The 23,823-nt window shown below is 48.0% G+C and overlaps 2 protein-coding genes across 3 annotated transcripts in view; one reads left to right on the forward strand and one right to left on the reverse strand.

Annotated features, from left to right (window-relative positions):
* vill (villin-like) overlaps positions 1 to 18,763 on the forward strand; it is a 31,013-nt gene extending 12,250 nt beyond the window's left edge. The window contains exons 8-20 of the mRNA XM_083655007.1: positions 12,411 to 12,489; positions 12,604 to 12,702; positions 13,239 to 13,392; positions 13,572 to 13,672; positions 13,949 to 14,086; positions 14,175 to 14,333; positions 14,741 to 14,920; positions 15,101 to 15,246; positions 16,016 to 16,160; positions 16,433 to 16,621; positions 17,226 to 17,294; positions 17,482 to 17,871; positions 18,164 to 18,763. Of these exons, the coding sequence (XP_083511133.1) occupies positions 12,411 to 12,489; positions 12,604 to 12,702; positions 13,239 to 13,392; positions 13,572 to 13,672; positions 13,949 to 14,086; positions 14,175 to 14,333; positions 14,741 to 14,920; positions 15,101 to 15,246; positions 16,016 to 16,160; positions 16,433 to 16,621; positions 17,226 to 17,294; positions 17,482 to 17,871; positions 18,164 to 18,277 (1,963 nt within the window). The 3' untranslated portion in view covers positions 18,278 to 18,763. The remainder of the gene's footprint in view (positions 1 to 12,410; positions 12,490 to 12,603; positions 12,703 to 13,238; positions 13,393 to 13,571; positions 13,673 to 13,948; positions 14,087 to 14,174; positions 14,334 to 14,740; positions 14,921 to 15,100; positions 15,247 to 16,015; positions 16,161 to 16,432; positions 16,622 to 17,225; positions 17,295 to 17,481; positions 17,872 to 18,163) is intronic.
* A 2,413-nt stretch (positions 18,764 to 21,176) lies between these two features.
* plcd1a (phospholipase C, delta 1a) overlaps positions 21,177 to 23,823 on the reverse strand; it is a 35,633-nt gene continuing 32,986 nt past the window's right edge. For both annotated transcript variants that reach the window (XM_083655033.1, XM_083655032.1), the window contains exon 15: positions 21,177 to 21,315. In XM_083655033.1, coding sequence (XP_083511159.1) covers positions 21,224 to 21,315 — 92 coding nt within the window. In that variant the 3' untranslated portion in view covers positions 21,177 to 21,223. The remainder of the gene's footprint in view (positions 21,316 to 23,823) is intronic.

The raw sequence follows: 23,823 nt of genomic DNA on the forward strand, positions 1-23,823 counted from the left end.
GACTCCGAGCCAGCGTTCACCGCGCGGGAGAGAGATGTCCGTGATCGGCGAATCGAGTCCTTCGCCAGGGACATAGAACGCTTTGACCCGGCGCACCGTGCAGCCAACATCGATCGGTACCTACGAGACGTCAGTCGTTACCTCACCAACCTGGAGCGACCTACCACGCGTGAGAGGCTCTGGTTGGTTTGGAAGACCACCACGAGCACCGTCCGCGATTTCATAGACGTACTTCCCAGTCGGACTCAAAAGAGCTACCGACTCGTCTGCCGGGCCCTCCGACAGGAGTACCGCCAGTATTCTGACCCGATCATCGCGCGAAGGGCCGCCGAAGCCATCAAACAGAGAGTAGATGAAGATCCCAGAGAGTACTTCAGGCGCTTGTCAGCAGCCTACTTCCAGGGTAGAGGCCCCCCCGTCGGGGGGGGGGAGGGAGATAGGGAGTTCCTCCTCACGTACATGTCGAACCTGCACGAGAGCATACGCTCCGGTGTAGAGACTCATTGCAGGCTCCTCCAGTCCACACTGAGCTATACGCGACAGTACGCGCAGTTGGCATGGGAATCACGACCCAAGCCAGCCAGGAAACACCTAGAGACCCCCCAAGTCTACCCAGTCATGGGAGACTATCCTCAGGAAGAGGAAGCCCAGCATAGAGGAGTTTACAGCGTAGAGAAGCCAGTACCTGACCGTCTCACCCTAGAGGGCGACGAGGTGCCCCAGGTCCGGAAGCCCACCGCTCCTCGACACCCTGCACCCTCACACTTAAAAGACAGGCAGCCCAGCCATCGAGGTAGGGGTAGGAAGCAGGAAAGGGGGGGAAAAAACAACCAGGGACGCTCCTGGCAGGGCCAGGACTGGGTACAGAACCAGTCAGGGAGAGCTCACCATCCTAATCAGGGACGGCAGTGGCAGAACCAAGAGTGGGAACAGAACCAGCCAGGGAACTCCTACCACCCCAGTCAGGGACGCTCTTGGCACAACCAGGACTGGGTACAGAACCAGTCAGGGAAAGCTCACCATCCTAATCAGGGACGGCAGTGGCACAATCAGGAGTGGGAACAGAACCAATCAGGGAATTCCTACCACCCCAGTCAGGAACGGCACTGGCAGAACCAGGACCAGTCAGGTAAAAAATCGTACAAACCCGACCAGTATAAGAACCAGTCAGGGGACGACACCGACGGTAGGGATAGGCGAACAACCGCGGACAACCAGTCGACCCGAGACGCGCTGAACGCTTTAAGTGACACGGTAAAATCGCTCCTTGACAAAGACAGACCAGCTGACCCCAAGGGGGGGCCACACAAACCCCCATCCGCATGACTAGGCCGAGAGCCTCCACCCGCTGCCAAAGTTTACTTTGTCGAATGGGGGAGGGGACCTCAGGGACCCAAACCGCTCCCCAACACCACTTCTCCACTTCCTCCTCACCAGTCTTCCCTAACCTTCCTGGGTGACCTTGTCCGCAAGGGAAACGCCCACCGCATCTACACCCCGGTTCTTGTAGGAGGGTGCATTCGCACCCTCGCCCTATTAGACTCAGGCTCCGAAATCAGCTTGATGTGCGCCAACACCTTCGCGACAATCCAAAAAGCCATGCTCGCAGCCAATAGATCGCCCCGGATCGAGCCTTGCAATGTTAGCATCACCAGCTACACTCAAGACCGATCCCCCATCATCCAACGGGCCCGTCTTGATGTCGCTTTCCAAGGGATGGCTCTGAACCACCCTATCCACATCTGTCTCCTTGATACTGAGCCACTCCTCATTGGCCAGGATCTCCTGGACCGGCTGGGTCCGCTCATTGACTGCCACGGCAACCGCATTTGGGCCCAGGTCCCAACGCCAAAACCCCTGGCGACAACAGGCCCCCGGCCTGTGTCAGACAACCAAGTCACGGTCGTCACGGAGGTCGAAACGCCCCGCCCGGCAAACCACCGTGCGGGTGAACCCTCCGTGCCGCCACTGCAGCCGCAACTGCAGGACCACCCGTCGTTCTTATGCTCACTGGTCAACCCCGACACCAACCTGTACAGCCCCCGCCTGGTCGGCGGCGTGCGCGTGAATGACAGGGAGGTCCCGGAGGCAATCCTGGCTCTGTGGTCGGAGAAATCCGTCATTAGCCAAGGATTGTACGATGACCTGTGTAAACAGGATCTGCTTCTCCCCGCATTCGCCATGCGAACCCATCGCCTTCTTTCCGCTGAGTCACCTCAGACCCTTCTTAAGGCAATCGGCGTGTGCGCCCTCACGATACAGATTGGACGGAAGCGGGTAGAACACTTCATGAGCGTAGTGCCCCGGCTTCAAACCCCACTCTGCGTGGGGGCAGACCTACTGGTCAGACTTGGCGCCCAATTGGACACAGTTAACCAAATCCTTTGGTCCCGGGCCGACGCCGCGAACCACCCATTGACCTGCGAACCTGAACGCATGACGTCAGGGCAAACCATCCCACAGGCATGTCAGGTCATATGCGAGTTCCGCGTCACGGTCCCGGCTCGAACCGCGAGTGTCCCCATCCGCCTGGTCATCAGCCCTGGGCAAACCATACCCGGCAAACAGGCATTCTTCCAGCCACTGCCCCGCTTCTGGGAGATGAACTTGACGATCTGCGGCACTCCGTTCCTTGAACTGGACAATCGTTCAGCCTACATCTTGGTGCAGAACCTGACTTACGCACCCATCCAAGTCCCGGCTCGACAACCACTGGGAATGCTAGTCGACAGCTCTTTTCATGACTTTGAACTGACGGTCCCAGTCATGGGAGACCTGCCCGCGTCCCTCGCTCGGGACGACACGTCCAGCGCAACCCTTTTCACGTATCCGACAAAAATGATCACAGTGACACGTCACGAAACCTTCCCCGACGAAGTAGTTCATAGCACGTCACTCAATGACAAGGGCGACCTCGTCGTGTATGCCCTCACGGCCCGGCCCGGGCCTGACGATCCGGGCCCGGAGCACACGCCGCCGCCGCCCGACGAACCCTACCCTGGGTTCGAGTCTGAAGTCGAACAGCAGATCGCGAAAGCGGACGCGCTGACGACTGAAGACGAGAGGGACGAGTTACGAAAGTTGTTCCACCATTTCCTGCCGATCTTCTCCAGGGACGCGCTCGACTGCGGGGTAACCGAACTTCACACGGTCCGCATCCCAACTGATCCAAACGCGCCTCCCACCTTCGTACGTCAGTACAGGATCCCACTAGCCGCGTACGAGTCAATTCAAGAGATCCTGGATCAGCTACTGGAGAAACAGATCATAAGGGAGTGTAACTCTACCTACAACTCGCCTATCTGGCCTGTTTTGAAACCATCCGGTAAGTGGAGATTGACGATCGATTATCGACCACTGAACAAACAGGTACCGCTTTCCCGCTGGCCCATGATCCACCTGGACCAGGAGCTCCCTAAGCAAAAGGGAGCCCGCTTCTTCTCCACGGTGGACGTGGCTAACGGTTTCTGGACCATGAAGGTCGACACAGCAGACCAGTACAAACTGGCCTTCTCTTTCTGTAACCGCCAATACACCTGGAATCGGTGCCCCTTCGGGTATTCAAACAGCCCCGCTGAGTTCAACATCTTTCTCCACAAAGCAATGAGCGATGCCGCCGCCCGCGGGAACCTCATTTACGTGGATGATATCTTGATGCGAAGCCACACCTTCCAGGAACACTTGGCAGAGATCCACCACGTGCTTGACCAACTTGCTGCCGCTGGGGCCAAATTGGCAGTCGCCAAAGGCCAGTGGTGCCGTACCAAAGTCGAGTACGTGGGTCTGACAGTGGGCGCAGAGGGCATCGAACCCCAAGCCGGGAGAATTCGGGCCATCCAAGATATCAAAGCCCCCACCAACCTAACAGAGGTCCAAAGCTTCTTAGGCGTTTGCAACTACTCGCGGCAATTCATCGAAGAGTACGCAGAGGTCGCAAAACCCCTCACGGAGCTCACTCGGAAAGACAACCCCTTTCAGTGGGGAGAACCACAACAGCGGTCTTTCCTCCTGATGAAGGAGAAACTGTGCACTGCACCTTGTCTGGCCTATCCGGATAAAGACAAAGAGTTCTTCTTGGAGGCAGGCTTCTCCTCCCTTTGCCTCAGTGCCGCTCTGGCACAGAAATATGACACTGACAGACGCGTCGTTGCATACGCAAGCCGACCGCTGAACGACGTCGAGGTCAAGTTCTCGGACTGCGAAAAGTCCCTCTTAACCACCGTATGGGCTGTGGAACACTTCCGCAGTTACATCGGGGGCCAAAAGGTGGTCATCGAGACCTGCCACCAACCCGTCACCTTCCTGAACAGCCAACGGCTGAGGGAAGGACGCGTGTCGAACAGTCGCGTTGCATCGTGGATGATGGCATTACAGGGTTATGACATCGAGATCAAGTACGCCCAGAACCACAAGATGGCACTGGGGCAGGGCTTGTCCGAATGTCAACACTGCGAGTGCGAGAGCGAAGCAAGCATGCAACCTCCGCTCGCCCCCACGCCAACGCTTCCATCCGACCACCATTACCACGACGACAATGCCTGCACAGGCCTCCCCAAGGTCTACATTGATGGCTGCGCTTTCCATCACGAGAACCAAGCCCGGGCCGGCGCGGGCGTGGTGTGGGTGAACCACAAGATGGCCGAACCCGATCACTACCAACTCGGCCCTAAAACCAGTCAGTATGCGGAAGTCGCAGCGGTACTCATTACACTCCAGCAGGCCGCCAGGCAGGCCGTGAGACAGCTGGTAATATGTTCTGACTCCAACTACGCCCGCCACAGCTTTGTCTCACACTTCCCCTCGTGGAAAGCAAAGGGCATGAAAAATGTCCGCAACAAAGAGGTCAAACATTCTGAGCTTTTCTTGGCGTGCGACCGCCTCGTCGCAGAGCAGGGAATGACCGTGTACTGGAAGAAGGTCAAAGGTCATTCCCAAACGTCAGGACCTGACAAGGACGGTAACGACGAAGCCGACCGCCTAGCCAAACTAGGAGCTGAACAGGGCACACCTTGGGAGTTTCAGGACGACTGGCTCCCGGTCCCACAGGCCCACGCCGTTAACGCCATCACGCGACAACAGGCAAGCGGTCAGAAAGACACTCCCACGACCTGTCTCCAGGCCGTGTACCTAGGTCGTCAACCCGACGACACAGACTTGGCTGACATGCAAGAGCGAGATCCAGCCATTCGAGCTATCAAACGGGCTGTTCTCCTCTCAGAGAACAGTCCTGAGGCTGGGTCACCAGCCCCAGACGACACAGAGGAGCTTCGAGCTCTCCGCCACCAACTCCCCTATCTCAGGATGGAGGGAGACCTACTGGTCCACTCAGACTGCGAGCTGGCAGCCGCAAAATGGGTGGTACCCGCCGACCATAGGGGGGTGATGCTGAGTCACGCCCATGACCTCCCCGTCGGAGGACACCGAGGGTACAAAGCTACCCTGGAAACGATCCGACAAGTCGCCTATTGGCCACACATGTCCAGCGACGTCAAAGCGTACGTCCAAGGGTGTCTCGTGTGTAGCCAATTTCAGCCGTCGCATCCGCTGAACCGAGCTCCTCTCCAGAAGAGGGGGGTGAAGTTCCCGTGGTCCCACCTCCAGATCGACTGGGTCGGACCGGTACCGAAGTCATCTCGAGGTAACAAGTACCTCCTTTCGGTCACATGCGCGTTCACAAAATGGGTCGAATGCCTTCCGGCTACTAACGACACCGCAGTCACAACCGCGCTTCTGCTTCTGAACCACGTGTTCAGCCGGTGGGGTCTTCCCCTCTCTATCGACTCCGATAGAGGCACCCACTTCACCGCCGCCGTGACAACGTCACTATGCAACCTGCTGGGCATAGAGGTAAAGTTTCACATCTCCCACCACCCCGAATCCTCGGGCCAGGTCGAACGAGCGAACCGCACAGTCGTTCACATACTTAAGAAGTACGTGAGCGAGAGCGGAAGAGACTGGGACGTGAAACTTCCCCTAGTGTTGATGGCCATCAGGGCCACACCGCACCGCGCTACGAGGGTCACTCCTTTCGAGATGATGACAGGACGCGAAATGACTCTTCCGCTACACCTCCTGTACCACCCCGAGGACATCAGTGTCGCAACCGCATACACAGCAACCCAGTATGTAACCGACTTGAGGGCCCACCTCAGGTCCACGTTCGCGTGGGCCCAGACAAACTTGGAGGCTAGCGCCAAGGGAGCCAAGGCCTACTACGATAGGAAGGCATCCCAACGTGAGTACGAAGTAGGTGACCAAGTCTTCTATTTCATTTTCGACAAGCCCGTGGGGGTCTCTAAGAAATTCCTCCCCAGCTGGGCAGGACCCTACGAGGTCATGCGAAAACTCTCCCCAGTGGCCTACCAAATCAAAATCGTGCGCTCAAGGCGCCCACCGGTCCTGAAATGGGTGCATGCGAACCAAATCAAGCCCCATCGACCACACCCATCTCCAAGGGGGGGGCCAGGCCCAACCCCGGAGGAGGTGAACACAACTTCATAGGGTAGCCAGGAAGTGCATGCCCACTCACTCCTCAAGCATGCACTAACCACTAACCTAGGTCCTCCAAAGCCCTAGCGTTAGTAACCCAGATCCTCTGATTTGTTCCAGGATGAAGCTCTCATGGGTCCTCTGCATTTTCCTCGCACTAAAAGCCAGTCTACCACACGAGGTGGTCGAACCCGGACCACCGACTGGCATAGTCCTACAGGGGGTCCCCGGACTCCTGCTCACCCGCTGCCGCATCTACACCCAGAGAGTGTACGTGCGCTTAGACCCCTGGGACGTGTACCGTAAGCACGGCCCCGCACCCCGACTCACTGAAGGTAGGCCCAGCGCTACCCAGGTCCAAGACACGGTGGATCACGCAAAGCAGACCACCGAGCACATCCTCGAGCAACTCCAGAAATTCCTGGTGACCGAGAAAGATTTGAGTGGGCACAAACGCCCCAAGCGGTTCCTGGGGGGTCTCCTCATGCTAGCCGCTGCCGCGGGCTCCCTGTTCTCAGTGGGGGTCTCCGCAACTAACGCAGTCAGCATCAACACGCTGCAGCGACACATGAGTGAACTAGAGGGTGAAATGCCAGAGATCCAGGAGAGCCTCATTCTCCAACAAAAACTAGCACAGGACCTCAGTAAAACCCTTCAGGGCACTGTAGTTGCTGTGAACCTCCATTCTGTCCTCATTAACCGCACTGCCTACGCCCTGCAGACTCTAACCGACGTAGTCCGAGAGGACATGACCTTGGTGCGCCCGACCAGAGACTTGATGCAAGACCTTACCCGGGAGATAGCCTCCTCAGTCACCAGTCTGAGCGGGGGTAACATACCCCCCTACCTGGTCTCCCTATCTCTGGTTGAACAAATCTTAAAATCCGCCACGACCACCGTGGTCCAATCCTCTCAGGTACACTTGGCATATAGTCTTGGCAGTGCTATCCCAATCTTCGTAGACCCCCAGCGTCTAGAAATAGGATTCCTTATCAACCTACCAATCATTGAACAACAAAACATATACAGGTTGAAAACAGTGTTGAATGTTGGTTTCTGGAAGGGCGACACCCACGTGCACCTTGAGACACCAACCTTCATCGCGTACCACCCAGAGGACCCCTCGCTCACTCTCGTACCCAACCTAAACATGTGTGTCAAAACAAAGGACATCCACTGGGTTTGCCCAGGCAACCCCTTCATCAGAGATGTCACCAAGTATCTCTGCGGCCTGAGAGCCGGATCCACTGAGCAAAAATGCAAAGGCAGCATGTCCATTAAGGACGAGGGAATGGGTACCAGAGTAGAGCAAGCCGGTGACCGATGGCTCCTGAACACACCTGCCACCGAAGCCCTAATGTCACATGAGCGCCATGACACAGTCACTAAACTGAGCCTGCCGAATCAGACCATGCTCCTCACAGTTCCCCAGGGAGCCACGGTACATATCGATGACACTGTCCTCCATTATCTCAACCCCGACAGACATGACGTGGACATTGAGATAATGGACGCATTCCAAGGTCACAATCTCACGATTGGGGACACCCTTCAACAGCAACTCCTGGCTGAAGGGACCAAGCGAGTCCAGTTCAGCATCAAGCCGACGGGACTCACTACCACATTTGCCCAATACGCAAGCCGCCCATCGCAGTACCAAGAGCACCCCATCAGTCTGATCGCTATTGGCCTCCTCCTTAGTGGCTGGGTCATCACCGCGTTTCTCGCATACATAATGTACAAATACATCCAGAAGCTGCAAGCTAAGCTAGAGTCCTACACTGCCGCAACACCACGCTTCGCCCTCCTACCAGGAGAAGGTACCTTAGCTAGCCCACAGCGTCATTAGAAACCCCACTACCTCACACCCCTTCTCTCCCTTCCCCTTTATGCAAATCGTGTAAAAACGAAGAGCTAAATGACCAAGATAGAGAACCGGGCCCAGGCCCTGCCTAGAAAACTTGAAGTATGACAATCTGAATGTATTGCTTCGTGTGATGTAGACTAGTATGACAATCTGAATGTATTTTTTGTGTGATATAGTATAGGATGACAATCTGAATGTATTGTTTGTGTGATATAGAATGATAGAATAACTTGAGAAAAGTCCTGCCCGGACACAGGTGATCTGCCCGGACTTGAGCCCACATAGGACCACATAGCGTAGGACCTAACGAACTTGCTCCTTTCAGCCTCACGGACTAGGCAACCAATGGGTCGCCACCCGCAGGCCGCATGGCCCTGGAGATGCTTTAAAGACTGTGCCAGAACACACCCTTTCAACCATCGGGGGGATGTTGGGCCAGACATATTGGAGTATTGATATTGATATTGAATTAACATTGATATTGAATGAACAGTGATATTGAATGAAAAACATGTTGTTTGAACACTGACATTGAATGGGAGACATGCTGTTTGAATACTGGCTGGTCCTAGTGGAAACAGTGGGAGCACCTAACCCCCACAGACTTGGCCATTTGGGGCAATTTGAATACAGTACCACACCCGTGATAAAGCCACAGGGATGCGAGCCGATCCTTTGTCCCACAGCAGCGAGATAAGGGGAACCAATCGGTGTGCCTAAACCACAGCAAAGACACGCCCTGCACCCCAAAACATATACAGGTTTGGAACCTGAAAACTTCAGTTCTAAGTGACTTATCGTCGCAACAGGACGTACGTTTGTGTCCCGAGACAAACCGCCCTTCCCCCCTGCTCGGACCCGAGCCGCCCAGGCCGCAACCAGGCCGACGACCTCCATATCAGAGCCAAGCCAGCTCTGATATCCTGAAACCGACCCGCATCGCCTGAGCGCCCTCAACCCGAAGAAGCGAGCTGTGAGGTTCCCCCTTTCCTCCACTGAGACGACAGCAGATGCAAGAACTCAGCGTGGCCAGCTGAGATCGACTGCCTATTCTCAACCCCCCGCTCCGGCCTCCACGGCTTCCTCTTCGGGACAAGCGGCCGCCCGCTCCACGAGCCCCTCTCCTCCCCGCTGGAGAAACCTTGCGAGTCCGACCGCAACAAACCACTGCATCTGCGTTTGCAGAGCTGAACGAACAAGCCAAGTAAGAGACTGAATTGATCACTCACGTCCGGGCTTAGAATTGTTAGAGTTAGATGATATATATATCTTTAGATGTACATGATTAACTGATATGATACTGTGAATGAATCTGTGACTGTTTATATCTGACTGTGACTGTGGGTTATACATGCATTACTGACTCCGAGTGTTTAGACGCTAGCCAGTTACCTCTTCACCGATCCACCGAGTGGATCTAGCATAGCCAACGAGCTGAGAGGAACTTGTTTCGCCAATTCAAAGTCGATTAACTAATCGTGGCGGAGTAAGAGCCTCACGGCCCTGTTTTTCATCTAGACGGTTATTTCTCACCCACGGGCACGTGCGCAAGCGCGTGAACGGACCCTTCCTTGCTAAATACGCACGCACATAGCTATTAGTCGGCTAACCGCCATTTTGTGCCGAGAACGCATTCCATTAGTCTCCATCTTGGGCCGATCGCCATTTTGGCCCGAAAGCACACACCCGCATCCTCCATCTTGTGCCTAGTCGGTCCTTCCGGGTCGGCCATTTTGAGAACAGACCCCTCACGCACACACACACACACACCCCCACACACACACACTCTGCCTCCCTCTAGTGTTCATCCGGTGTTTTACACTTTTGATGCAGATAAATACCCCTCCCTCACATTCACCGACCAGGCATTGAAATGTTTAGATGGTAACTCAGTTACAACGTGAATCCACTGACTGTATTGCCAATCCCTCTCTTTTATTTTATACATATATTAAATATTGTCAACTTTTATTAGAATTCAACTGTTTCAGAGTGATTTTGTGGAATTGTGGTAAACTGTTGTCTAAGATATAAGAACTCTTCTTTCAGATTAGACTAAAGGTGATTCAGATTAGGTCCGGTGATTAAGCCGGTGGTGCCCCTAGGTTAATCCTTACCAAGGATTACATATTTGATTTTAATAACTTTATGAAATATTAATAATTTTCGGATTATTAATATTTTATCTTACCTAACTAAATTCACCCAAATAACGAGCACAACACCACCCAGCAACAGCAACGTCATTCTCTACAAGTAAAGACTATATATATATATTTATTATTATTATTTTTCTGATTTTCCCCCCATTTTCCCATCCAAATGTACTTGGCCAATTTCCCCCTGCTGCCCCGGTCGCTGCTCCACCCTCTGCCGGTCTGGGGAGAGCTGATATAAAATTAGGTTTCAAAATGATGAAAAACTAAGCAGTATTCTCTGCTCTGAAACTGCGTGTCTGCTGAAGTGCTCACAGTGCTCACCCCCCTCCCCTCCCCTCCCCTCCCCTCCCCTCCCATCACAGTACTGCACTTGATACATTCTGATGTTGTTGTTGTTGATGTTGTTGTTCTTGTTGTTTTTTTGCACGGTAGAGCACACGGTAGAGCCTGATTGGTTCACAGAGCTTATTGTGTAATAAGTCTGGAGCATAACCACGCCCACATCAAACCCAATATCAAGAACAGTACCAAAAAAACACATTAAAAATTTAAACTAATGTCTAATTTTTTAGATGCTTACTACTATGCAAATAACACCCTATAAAATACATAGTTAGAAGGTTATTGTGGATTTGGGTTTCCAGGGGCTTTACAGTAAGACGATGGGGAAAAGCAGAAGCTGATATGCCACTATATTATTTTTTATTTAATAACATTGTACAGTGAGGGCCTCTATGTAATTGACTTACACCTGTGAGTGCGCATGCGTGTGTGTGTGTGTGTGTGTGTGTGTGTGTGTGTATGTATGTGTGTGTGTGTGTGTGTGTGTGTGTGTGTGTGTGTGTGTGTGTGTGTGTGTGTGTGTGTGTGTGTGTGTGTGTGTACTGTATGTATTTAACCCTATTTCAACTCCCACATTAAGTCAATCAGAAAATCAGCTTTCTATCATCTTAAAAATATAGCAAGAATTAGGGGCTACATGTCCAGACAGGATCTAGAAAAACTAATTCATGCCTTCATCTACAGTAGGTTAGACTACTGTAATAGCCTTTTCTCTGGTCTCTCCAAAAAATAACTTAGACAACTCCAGCTCATTCAGAATGCTGCCGCTAGAGTTCTAACAGAGACTGAAAGCTGATCATATTACTCCAGTTCTTAAGTCCTTACACTGGTTGCCAGTGTGTCATAGAATAGATTTTAAAATACTGTTACTAGTCTACAAATCACTTAACGGCCTAGGCCCAAAATACATCGCTGAATTGCTCCCACGCTATTGAACCGTCTTCTAGACCCCTCAGGTCAGCAGGGTCCGGCTTACTAACTGTCCCTAGGATTAAATCAAATCATGGGAAAGCCGCATTCACCCACTATGCTTCTGCTAGCTGGAACAATCTGCCTGAAGACATCAGATTTGCCCCAACTTTACTTACTTTTAAAAATAGACTAAAGACTTTTATGTTTACCGTCGCTTTTAACTGCTGACAGATTGAAATTGTGTTTTATTCCTCTGTAAGTTTTTATCTATTTTTGCAACTACTCTGTTGTGATGCTTTTAAATGTCTATTTTAGCCTCTTCTTTTATTCTCTTATTTTCTTGTGTCGACCATCTTATGTGAAGCACTTTGAATTGCCTCTATCTGATTTTATGCAAACCCAATGCTGTGGCATGTACGGGTAACAGAAGATGCAAGGTACCAGTAGAGGGTATGCTTGACGTCCAAACTACAGTATAAAGACAAAGCTGTTATGAAAAGTCTATTTTATCCTCTTTTTTCTTTTTTCTTATGTCATCCATTTTATGTGAAGCACTTTGAACTGCATCTGTGTATGAAATGTACTATACAGATAAATTTGACTTGACTTGACTTGACTATTTCTCTTGTGTTTCTCATCAGTGTGTCCGATAACAGTGGGAAGCTGGTGGTTCAAGAGGTAGCCACCCAGCCTCTGACGCAGGACCTGCTGCGCTCCTCTGTAATTGGCTTTTCTCTGTTCTTCCAGAAAACGCTTTGACATGAAGGGATTTCACTCATTGTTATTCATTGCTATTAATCCTCTGACTCAGACGTTTCCTCCCTCCTCTGTCAGGACTGTTATATTGTGGATCAGGGATCCTCCAGTTTGCTCGTGTGGAAGGGCAAGCAGGCCTCCAAGGAAGAGCGGCGCTCGGCTTTGAGCAGAGCAGTGGTAAGTATGAAACCAACAAACAAATAATAATAATAATGATGATGATGATGATGATGATGATTATTATTATTAATAATAATAATAATAATAATAATAATAATAATAATAATAATAATAATAATAATAATAATAATAATAATAAAGGTAATAATAATAATAAATAAAATAGAAGTATATCAGAGTTCAAATCATCAGAATACATGTGACAGGTCAGTAGATACAATGTTTGTATTCTGGCTAAAAATCCTTTTGTTTACGTTAAAAGATCTCTTGTCAACTTTTGGAAGAACAGCTATAGCTAGTCTAGTCTATATTAACTTGATAATGTGGCACTCATAATGAGATCACAGCATGTGCCTACCAGGCTGTTACGCTAACAAGTAGGCCTACATACAGTATAGGCTACTGTATGTTAGTAGGCTATTTGTAGAGTTTACAGTATTAATGATACGCCATCATTCCTCTTAGTTTCCTTACGTATTTCTCACCACACTCTTATCTCATCTCACCTCTCATCTGCAAACCTTTTCCACCAGGACTTCATCAAGGCCAAGAACTACCCATCCACCACCAATGTGGAGGTGATGAGTGAGGGAGGAGAGTCAGCCATGTTTAAGCACCTGTTCAAGTCCTGGACAGAGAAGGACCAAACTCAGGGTCTGGGTACTGCCTACAGCATGGGGAAGATAGGTAACCTCTCAATGTCAATGACTCTTCTCTCTTGTGGTGAATTCAGACCTGAGTCAAATAGTATGCACATTACTTTATGTATTTGGGTTTTCTACATCAGGACAACTCGGATCAGGTTAGTTGACAATCACAGAAAATCATCAATCATCAATTCCCTAATATGACCATTGTCCCCTCAGCTAAGGTAGAGCAGGTGAAGTTTGATGTGATGGAACTCCATGCACGTCCTGAACTGGCAGCTCAGCAGCGCATGGTGGATGACGCTTCCGGAGATGTTCAGGTGAGGGGAAATGCCTCATCAAAGACAGATACATTTCAATCTCCAATGCTGATGTTTGTGTTCAAATGAGGCAAAAAAACAAAACAACAACACGCACGTACGCACACACACACACACACACACACACACACACACACACACACACACACACACACACACACACACACACACACACACACACACACACACACACACACACACACACACACACACACACACACACACACACACACACTCAGAAAGCTGTCTGTCATCAATGTCAATGCCCTCTGCCAGGTGTGGCGTATTGAGGACTTGGAGCTGGCTGAGGTAAACCCCAGTACTTATGGACAGTTCTATGGAGGAGACTGCTACTTGGTGCTGTACACATACCTGAGATCAAACAAGCAGCAATACATCCTCTACATGTGGCAGGTCAGTAGATCACAAATAAGCTGTTCAAATCTCTTTTTGTTTAAAAAGATCTCTTGTCAACTTTTCTTCTTATGGTTGTCTTCTGCAGGGCCGCCATGCCACTCAAGACGAGATCACAGCATGTGCCTACCAGGCTGTCAATGTTGACAACAAGTACAATGGGGCACCCGTCCAGGTCAGGGTGATCATGGGAAAGGAGCCTCGCCATTTCCTGGCTATTTTCAAAGGCAAACTCATCATTTTTGAGGTGCGATCTGTCATTTTTTATGGCACTTTAGATGCACAAATGCACATTTATAAATGTTTATAAATAACGTTTATAACATTGATAAATAATTCTGTCTTTTGTGTTTGTGCATTTGCAGTACAGTAGTAACAATAGTACTAGTGAAATAGTATGTGAGATATTCTATTTTCTCTCAAGGGGAAATTGCTCTAGCAAAAAATGTCATGAATTCAAAGTGATACAAAATGACACACCAAAATGTGATTTATTTCCCTGTGTGTACATCTCTTATTGGCATGTCTGCATTGTGTGTGTGTGTGTGTGTGTGTGTGTGTGTGTGTGTGTGTGTGTGTGTGTGTGTGTTGTGTGTGTGTGTGTGTGTTTGTGTGCGCGCGTGTGCCTGCATGCATGTGTGTGTTTGCCTATAGGGTGGCACAGGCCGACCCGGAGTGGTGACCCCTGACCCTGGTGCCAGGCTCTTCCAGGTGAGAGGGACTGATGAGCTGAACACCAAGGCCACTGAGGTGCCGGCCAGAGCCTCGTGTCTCAACACCAACGATGTCTTCCTTCTGAAGAGCGAGCGCCTGTGCTACCTGTGGTATGGAAAGGTGCGTTCTCTGCTATAGGAAGCTGTGCTACCTGTGGTAGTATTGAAAGGTGCATTCTCTGCTATAGGAAGCTGCAAAAGTGCAAAATCTTTAATTCATGTTTTCTATGTGCATTTGTGTTTGTGCACTTTCACCCAAATCCATGTTTGTTTTATATGTCTTTTTGTATCTGTTTTCCAGGGCTGCAGTGGTGATGAGCGGGTGATGGGGAAAGCAATGTCTGATGCGCTCTCCAAGCAGGACAAGCAGGTGGTGATGGAGGGCCAGGAGCCAGCTGAATTCTGGGTAGCGCTGGGAGGAAAGGCGCCCTACGCCAGTGACAAGAGGTAAGCACAGACTGTAGCAGCATCACGCCTCATATCTGGTTTCTGATATTATTGTGAACGTCTATTGATCTCAGAGGGAGAGATTAATATGTATGCTTATACAGTACTATTTAATTAATGCAGAAATGTCATAAAAATAACTTCAAAACAGAGCTCCTTCATATTCATATTCACACCAGGGTGGGAATTTCGTCGTTTTAGGGGTAAAGCCATTTGGCCTTTGGCGTCACATATCTTTTTTAAGCACAAAGGCCATTGCTCTATTGACATCATGAAGAGCGATTTTTCTGAAATGTGTTAAAATGAGCCAGTTACACATCCTTTGCATAGGGCTGAGATCACTTTTAAAGCAGAGACGCTTTTAAAGCAACTGACAGTAGCAGGCTGGTAGCAGGGCACTGCCAAGGTGGCCTCAGGGCATCACGGCCAGAGGGAGGGGCAACGGAGGCACCTCCGTGTAATTCCCACCCTGATTCATACACATATTCATTCAGTTCTCTGAATGTGGATTTGTCTTTAGGATTGGTACAAAAAGCCGCTTAATTATATAAACATTTCTGAACAATTAATAAGCTTGTGTTTAAATCTGTATGGATTTTTTTTCAATATTAAGCTCATTGGAATGTGGCCAACATCATCCAAAGCGAATGAAATACAGCATGTTGACGCACAAAAACAGAGGCGATCACACAACTGCAACACACACACACACACACACACACACACACACACACACACACTAATGTCGGCATCCTCTCTGTGGTTTCAGACTGCAACAGAAGGAGCCTCCTCACAGTCCCCGGCTGTTTGAATGCTCCAATCAGACAGGTCGGTTTCGCATGGTGGAGGTGGAGGACTTTGCCCAGAGTGACCTGGACCAGGAGGATGTCATGCTCCTGGACACCTGGGAGGAGGTGAGAGGTCACAGGGTCATGCCATGTGCCAGTCTCCGCTTCACTGTTTGTATCATTATGCAGGAAAAACACCCTCTGCTGGGCCAGCAGCTGGCAGCCAGTGGAGTTTAGGAAAGTAATAACAAGCTGTGCATTCATTGGAGGATTCATTTGCCACCTTGACTAACGAGAAAAATGTAATTACAAAATATGATCAATGCATTTCCAAAATGCATTCGTAGAATTCTGGAATGGATTGTTTATGCTCTAGCTCTCTTTCTTAATTACCTCAGATTTTCTTGTGGATTGGAAACGCAGCCAACCAATACGAGACCAAGGAGGCATGCAACAGTGCACTGGGGTACCTCAGGACGCACCCAGCAGGCCGGGACCCTGACACACCCATCATCTCTGTCAAACAGGGATATGAGCCGCCCACCTTCACTGGCTGGTTCAATGCATGGGACTCTCATAAGTGGAGTGTGAGTTGGGGGTCACAATGATTTAGTATAATGGGCAAACCCCAAATCACCATTCATAGTGATTCAGCTTAGTGATAAAAAAAAATCCTAACCAAAGAACTTCCAAGGCACACTGTTTTGCAAAAATTGCATGCCACTATATTAAAGGCTTTTTAATTTTTGCAAAACAGTGTGCCTTGGAAGTTCTTTGGTTATGACTTTTTTGATCACTAAGCTGAACACAAGTCTAACCATCTTTGATCTCATGATTTGCCCTTGGATCCAATGAGCACCTGTTTTTGACACCTGCAGTTGTGAAGCAGTGCTCCCTGGCCAAATCTATTGGCATTTGCTCTCACTATTCATAGTATTCTTTGACAAGTTACAAGTTCTATTAATTTCCACATGTCTTTACAATCAATAAATCCAGTGATTATCGGTATGGAATGCATACAGTATTATGAGAAGACTATGAATAGTTTTGTGTGAACAAGAAATCAAAGAAATCAAGAAAAATGTAAAGACACAACAATGAGGATGATTTAGATCATAATAAATGTTTATTGTGAGGGACACTGCACTACTTATTCATTTTGAGATCTGGTTTACTTGATCTTCTCAACAGGGAGGAAACTCCTATGAGGAGATGAAAAAAAAGCTGGGTGATGCAGCATCTCTCTCACAGATCTCTGTAGTAAGTGATTGACTAGCACTAATCCTAACACTAACTGACTAAAATAACTAATATCACAAATGTAATTAATACTAATGCCACTAACGTTGCTCAATTACATTTTGAATGGTTCTATCATTCAGCATTTTTGTGTGATGTCAAAATCCATCTAAACACAATTTCACATGCCCATATCTCTTGTCTGTAGGACATGAACAACACAAATCTGAGTAAGAGTCCTGTTGGAATTGGACCAGGTGGGGGTAGTTACCGAGCCCCAGGGGGCCCTGTGACCCCCCCTCCAGTCTACAAGCTCCATGGAGGGGACCAGTCCCCCAGGCCCTCCAGTCCCTCCAGCCCAGCCAGCGAAAGAGCCCAGTCTTCTCTGTCTGTGACCCTGTCCCCCTCGATCGGGGGCCCTCCGTCCCCCCCATCTGGAGGCACCGTGTCCCCCTCGTTCGGGGCCATTCGGTCTCCCTCACCCGGAGGCACCATGGCCCCCTCTGCTGGAGGCTCCCAGCTCTATCTGGACCCAGAGCTGCTCATCAACAAGGCTCCCAGTGAACTGCCTCAGGGAGTGAACCCCAGCCAGAAAGAGGTGGGCACAGCACAAATGCTCACTCATAGCCTGGCACAAAAGCATTGGGTCTCATTGTGTGATGGGTGTTATGAATGGTGTGAATGCTGCGGAGAGTGCTGTGATTCAGTGGGAGGTGGTAAATAAAGCGATAAAGTCTCTCGACAGCCAAACTGTCTTGTGACCGTGATTAGGATGTGTGTATGAATATGGATCCACAGGGGTGTGATGTTAGTACAGAGGTAATAGCACTGGGTATACAGTAGGGGTCAGGCTAACCTTGTCTCTCCTTCAACCTCTCTGCTGTTTACAGGACTACCTGTCTGATGTGGATTTTGAGAACCTGCTTGGCACCAACCGCCCAGATTTCCAGCGCCTGCCAAAGTGGCGGCAGAGTGACTTGAAGAAAAAGGCAGGACTTTTCTGAGGATGAGAAGTAATGGGGATCATAGTGAAATCTATGGCTAGGCTAAAACATCAGTTTGTTTTAAAGTTGTTGTACAGTATACCTGACTGACTTAAAGTACATGCCTGCACTTTTCAAAGCAAGCTGTAAAGCAAACTGTGTCAATGTTTTAGCTACTGTTTAAGAGTGACACGATTGGTTGAGACCAGATCCTACTTAAAATATGATCATCCTTAACCAAATTGTTCACCAGAGTAATTACAAATGTTATCTTGATTATTATAATGTGATTAATAATCTTCAAAGTAACTATAAAAATCAAGAATGTATGTATGAATGTAGCCGACCCTTAATAGGTTTTTGAGAAGTTTTTCAATTGTTGTGCTGTTATGTTTGTCCATATATTATTTGGTGCTGACCATACAACGATCAAGAGCTTTCAACATATTATTCTCAATTGCCAGATTGTCAAATCACGTATAAGATGAATAAACAAACACAGCTGACCATCAGGGCCTCTTCTTGTTGCTTTATTTGAGAGCTAGTGCAAATGCAGTTTCATGAAAAGACACACTGAAAGCATTGGCAGTCTTGTCAAGAGTTTGACATCGAAAAACTGTTTTACAAAACCTCAAGATTTTGCTGTACAGTAGTTCATCTGGTGACGAAAATATTAAAGTACAATTCAAATATAAAGTACAGTACAAATATCAAGAGTAATTGGATTTGTTTGACTTCAAATACTTTATAAATATGATTAGAGCAAAGTAAAATATTATGAATTGCTGGATATGCGCGATGCGCCTCATATCAACACTCAACAAAAGTGAGTTATAGAACAGTCTGTTTGGAAGAAAATTGAAAATCACATTGACAAGAATTATATTTTATACATTGGAACTTCTCTGTGGGACATTCTGCAATCAAAATGAACATACAGTATCAGTCTTTCAAATCATCTGAAAATGTTATATTCTAGATTTGATCAACATGACTTCAGTGATGAATGACACCTGCATCTGTGATATTAAAGGAAAAAAGTATTTTTGACAACTAGAATGTGACACCCAACTGGGACCCATCGTTATCCAGCTAGTCCAAATGTTCCTCAACACCAGTTCATCTAGACAAGGCCAACACATACTGTACATACAGTATCATGTCCATTTACTTTTTATAGACTTCTGCTTTTAATACGGCCCAGCCCCATCTTCTCCTTCTCCTGTGTGACCTGAATGTCAGTAGCAGCCTTGTCCTTTGGATCAGAGTCTGAGAGAGGCACCGAGTCTGTAGTAACTAGAAATATCGTGCGCTCATTTCTAGGGTCACTTGCCCGTGCTTCGCTCACTCGCCTCAAGCAGAACCCCTCGGCTTATTATAGTCGTGAGATAACAAGCGACTTTGAGCATCTTTTAGCGCTATACAAATAACACCTCCGACTGCCTTGTCCTGAACACCGGTGTTCGACGGGTGCATTTTATCTCCCATTCTATTCTCCATTTACACAAATGAGGTCAAACATAACAGCAAAGATCTGTCACTCAAAGTATGCTGATGACATGGCCCTGGTTGCCTGCCTGTAGGATGTCTCCATCCCTTCCCACTCTCAGCACATGGACCACCTTGCCACCTGGTTTGACGGCAGCTTCCTTGACCTTAAGGCTTAATGTCAGTAAGACCAAGGAGCTGTGTCTGGGAGGTGTGGGAGCAGGCAGCATAGGGCCTGTCTTCCTGGGAGGTGTGGGAGCAGGCAGCATAGGGCCTGTGTGTGTCTGGGAGGTGTGGGAGCAGGCAGCATAGGGCCTGTCTTCATGTCTGGGAGGTGTGGGAGCAGGCAGCATAGGGCCTGTCTTCATGTCTGGAGGTGTGGGAGCAGGCAGCATAGGGCCTGTCTTCATGTCTGGGAGGTGTGGGAGCAGGCAGCATAGGGCCTGTCTTCAAGCCAGCTATCATGAAGGGGCAGGAAGTGGAACAGGTCACTCAATTGACAGTAAATACCTGGGAACAATCTTTGACACCAAACTTACTTTTCAGCCAAATGCAGACTACATTGATAAAAAAGCAAGGCAGCGGCTGCTTTCTCCTCAGGAAACTGAGGAGCATAATGCCAGCAAACACACCCTGACCACGGTCTACAGGTCACTCACTGAGTGTTCCTACCATGTACAAGATTAGCGGACATAAATTACAACTCCAGAACCTATACAATCGGTCCAGAACCAAAAAGGCAACCCAGGTCTATAATGACCTCACCCACCCAACCATTGCCATCTGGCAGGAGACTCAAGGTCCACTGCTAGCAAGGAAACATGGGTACAAGAAATCATTTGTGCCCTCTGCTGTGACCATTCTAAACAAGGACACAATAAAATAGAATAAGAACATTTTAGAAAGTTTAAGTTATCTTTAAAAAGCATTTCTAAACAGATAAAATTATAAAAACACACACAAAAACATAGTCATTTAGTGCTTGTTACATTACAGTATGTTACTTGGCAAATCAATATATCCATGGCATAAGCATAACATTTATGATGATTTATGATAAGCTTCAGACTTTTTGCAAATTACACCGCTCACCTCATAATATATCTTAAGGTAGAACCTTCAATCATGTGTGAAGAAGAAACGAGTATTACAAAATGTCTGATGTGATGACCATCCAATAATCTTCTATAACTCATTCACTAGTCTCCATTTTGACATGTTAGTCACATCTTTTATCTTTCATTCATGTTTGTACACTGTTCCTTTTCACCATACAGGAGCTCTCCAACAAACACTGTATGCTCATAAAAAGGCTAAAATAATACAGTGACAGGAAAGTGTCACACACTACTACTGTAAGTCGTCAGTTTAGATTGTCAGAGCCTATATTATGGTCAGAATCGTTTGACTTGGAGAAAGTCCTTTATGGGTTCCAAAGTGTTGTATTTGGCATGAAGGTTTCCACACTTGACTTGGTGCCTACTGGGGATCCAGGAGCATGAGGTGCACAAACAGTCCAGCTGAGCAGATGACATCACCTCTCTTGGTGAGCAGGGGGACGTGGCGATATCCTGAATAACAGGAAGCGAGTTTTAGATGCATCAGCAAATCAAGAGTTCGTAGACACACAAAAACAGAAGTCATATGACTTGCATAAAACAGTCTGTGCCTCGTCATAGGATAAAACAGTCGGTACCTCGTCATAGGATAAAACAGTCTGTACCTCGTCATAGGATAAAACAGTCTGTACCTCGTCATAGGATAAAACAGTCTGTGCCTCATCATAGGTTAAAACAGTCTGTGCCTCATCATAGGATAAAACAGTCTGTACCTCGTCATAGGATTCAAACAGGCTGTACCTCGTCATAGGATAAAACAGTCTGTGCCTCATCATAGGATTCAAACAGTCTGTGCCTCGTCATAGGATAAAACAGTATGTACCTCGCCATAGGATAAAACAGTCTGTACCTCGTCATAGGATAAAACAGTGTGTGCCTCATCATAGGATAAAACAGTCTGTGCCTCGTCATAGGATAAAACAGTCTGTACCTCATCATAGGATAAAACAGTGTGTGCCTCGTCATAGGATTCAAACAGTCTGTGCCTCATCATAGGATAAAACAGTCTGTGCCTCATCATAGGATAAAACAGTCTGTGCCTCATCATAGGATAAAACAGTCTGTGCCTCGTCATAGGATAAAACAGTCTGTGCCTCGTCATAGGATAAAACAGTCTGTGCCTCATCATAGGATAAAACAGTCTGTGCCTCGTCATAGGATAAAACAGTCTGTACCTCATCATAGGATAAAACAGTCTGTGCCTCATCATAGGATAAAACAGTCTGTGCCTCGTCATAGGATAAAACAGTCTGTGCCTCGTCATAGGATAAAACAGTGTGTGCCTCGTCATAGGATTCAAACAGGCTGTACCTCGTCATATGATAAAACAGTCTGTGCCTCGTCATAGGATAAAACAGTCTGTGCCTCGTCATAGGATAAAACAGTCTGTGCCTCATCATAGGATAAAACAGTCTGTGCCTCATCATAGGATAAAACAGTGTGTGCCTCGTCATAGGATAAAACAGTCTGTGCCTCGTCATAGGATAAAACAGTCTGTGCCTCATCATAGGATAAAACAGTCTGTGCCTCATCATAGGATAAAACAGTCTGTACCTCATCATAGGATAAAACAGTGTGTGCCTCATCATAGGATAAAACAGTCTGTGCCTCATCATAGGATAAAACAGTCTGTGCCTCATCATAGGATAAAACAGTGTGTGCCTCGTCATAGGATAAAACAGTCTGTGCCTCGTCATAGGATAAAACAGTCTGTGCCTCGTCATAGGATAAAACAGTCTGTGCCTCATCATAGGATAAAACAGTCTGTACCTCATCATAGGATAAAACAGTCTGTGCCTCATCATAGGATAAAACAGTCTGTGCCTCATCATAGGATAAAACAGTATGTGCCTCATCATAGGATAAAACAGTGTGTGCCTCGTCATAGGATAAAACAGTCTGTGCCTCGTCATAGGATAAAACAGTCTGTGCCTCGTCATAGGATAAAACAGTCTGTGCCTCATCATAGGATAAAACAGTCTGTGCCTCGTCATAGGATAAAACAGTGTGTGCCTCATCATAGGATAAAACAGTCTGTGCCTCGTCATAGGATAAAACAGTCTGTACCTCATCATAGGATAAAACAGTCTGTGCCTCATCATAGGATAAAACAGTCTGTGCCTCATCATAGGATAAAACAGTCTGTGCCTCGTCATAGGATAAAACAGTCTGTACCTCATCATAGGATAAAACAGTCTGTGCCTCGTCATAGGATAAAACAGTGTGTGCCTCATCATAGGATAAAACAGTCTGTGCCTTGTCATAGGATAAAACAGTCTGTACCTCATCATAGGATAAAACAGTCTGTGCCTCGTCATAGGATAAAACAGTGTGTGCCTCATCATAGGATAAAACAGTCTGTGCCTCGTCATAGGATAAAACAGTCTGTGCCTCGTCATAGGATTCAAACAGTCTGTGCCTCATCATAGGATAAAACAGTCTGTGCCTCGTCATAGGATAAAACAGTCTGTGCCTCGTCATAGGATAAAACAGTCTGTGCCTCATCATAGGATAAAACAGTCTGTGCCTCGTCATAGGATAAAACAGTCTGTGCCTCATCATAGGATAAAACAGTCTGTGCCTCGTCATAGGATAAAACAGGCTGTACCTCATCATAGGATAAAACAGTGTGTGCCTCGTCATAGGATAAAACAGGCTGTACCTCATCATAGGATAAAACAGTCTGTGCCTCGTCATAGGATAAAACAGTCTGTGCCTCGTCATAGGATAAAACAGTCTGTGCCTCGTCATAGGATAAAACAGGCTGTACCTCGTCATAGGATAAAACAGTCTGTGCCTCGTCATAGCATAAAACAGTCTGTGCCTCGTCATAGGATAAAACAGGCTGTACCTCGTCATAGGATAAAACAGTCTGTGCCTCGTCATAGGATAAAACAGTCTGTGCCTCGTCATAGGATAAAACAGTCTGTACCTTGTCATAGGATAAAACAGGCTGTACCT

The sequence above is a fragment of the Poromitra crassiceps genome, assembly GCF_964638095.1.
Source record: "Poromitra crassiceps genome assembly, chromosome: 2".
NCBI lineage: Eukaryota > Metazoa > Chordata > Actinopteri > Beryciformes > Melamphaidae > Poromitra > Poromitra crassiceps.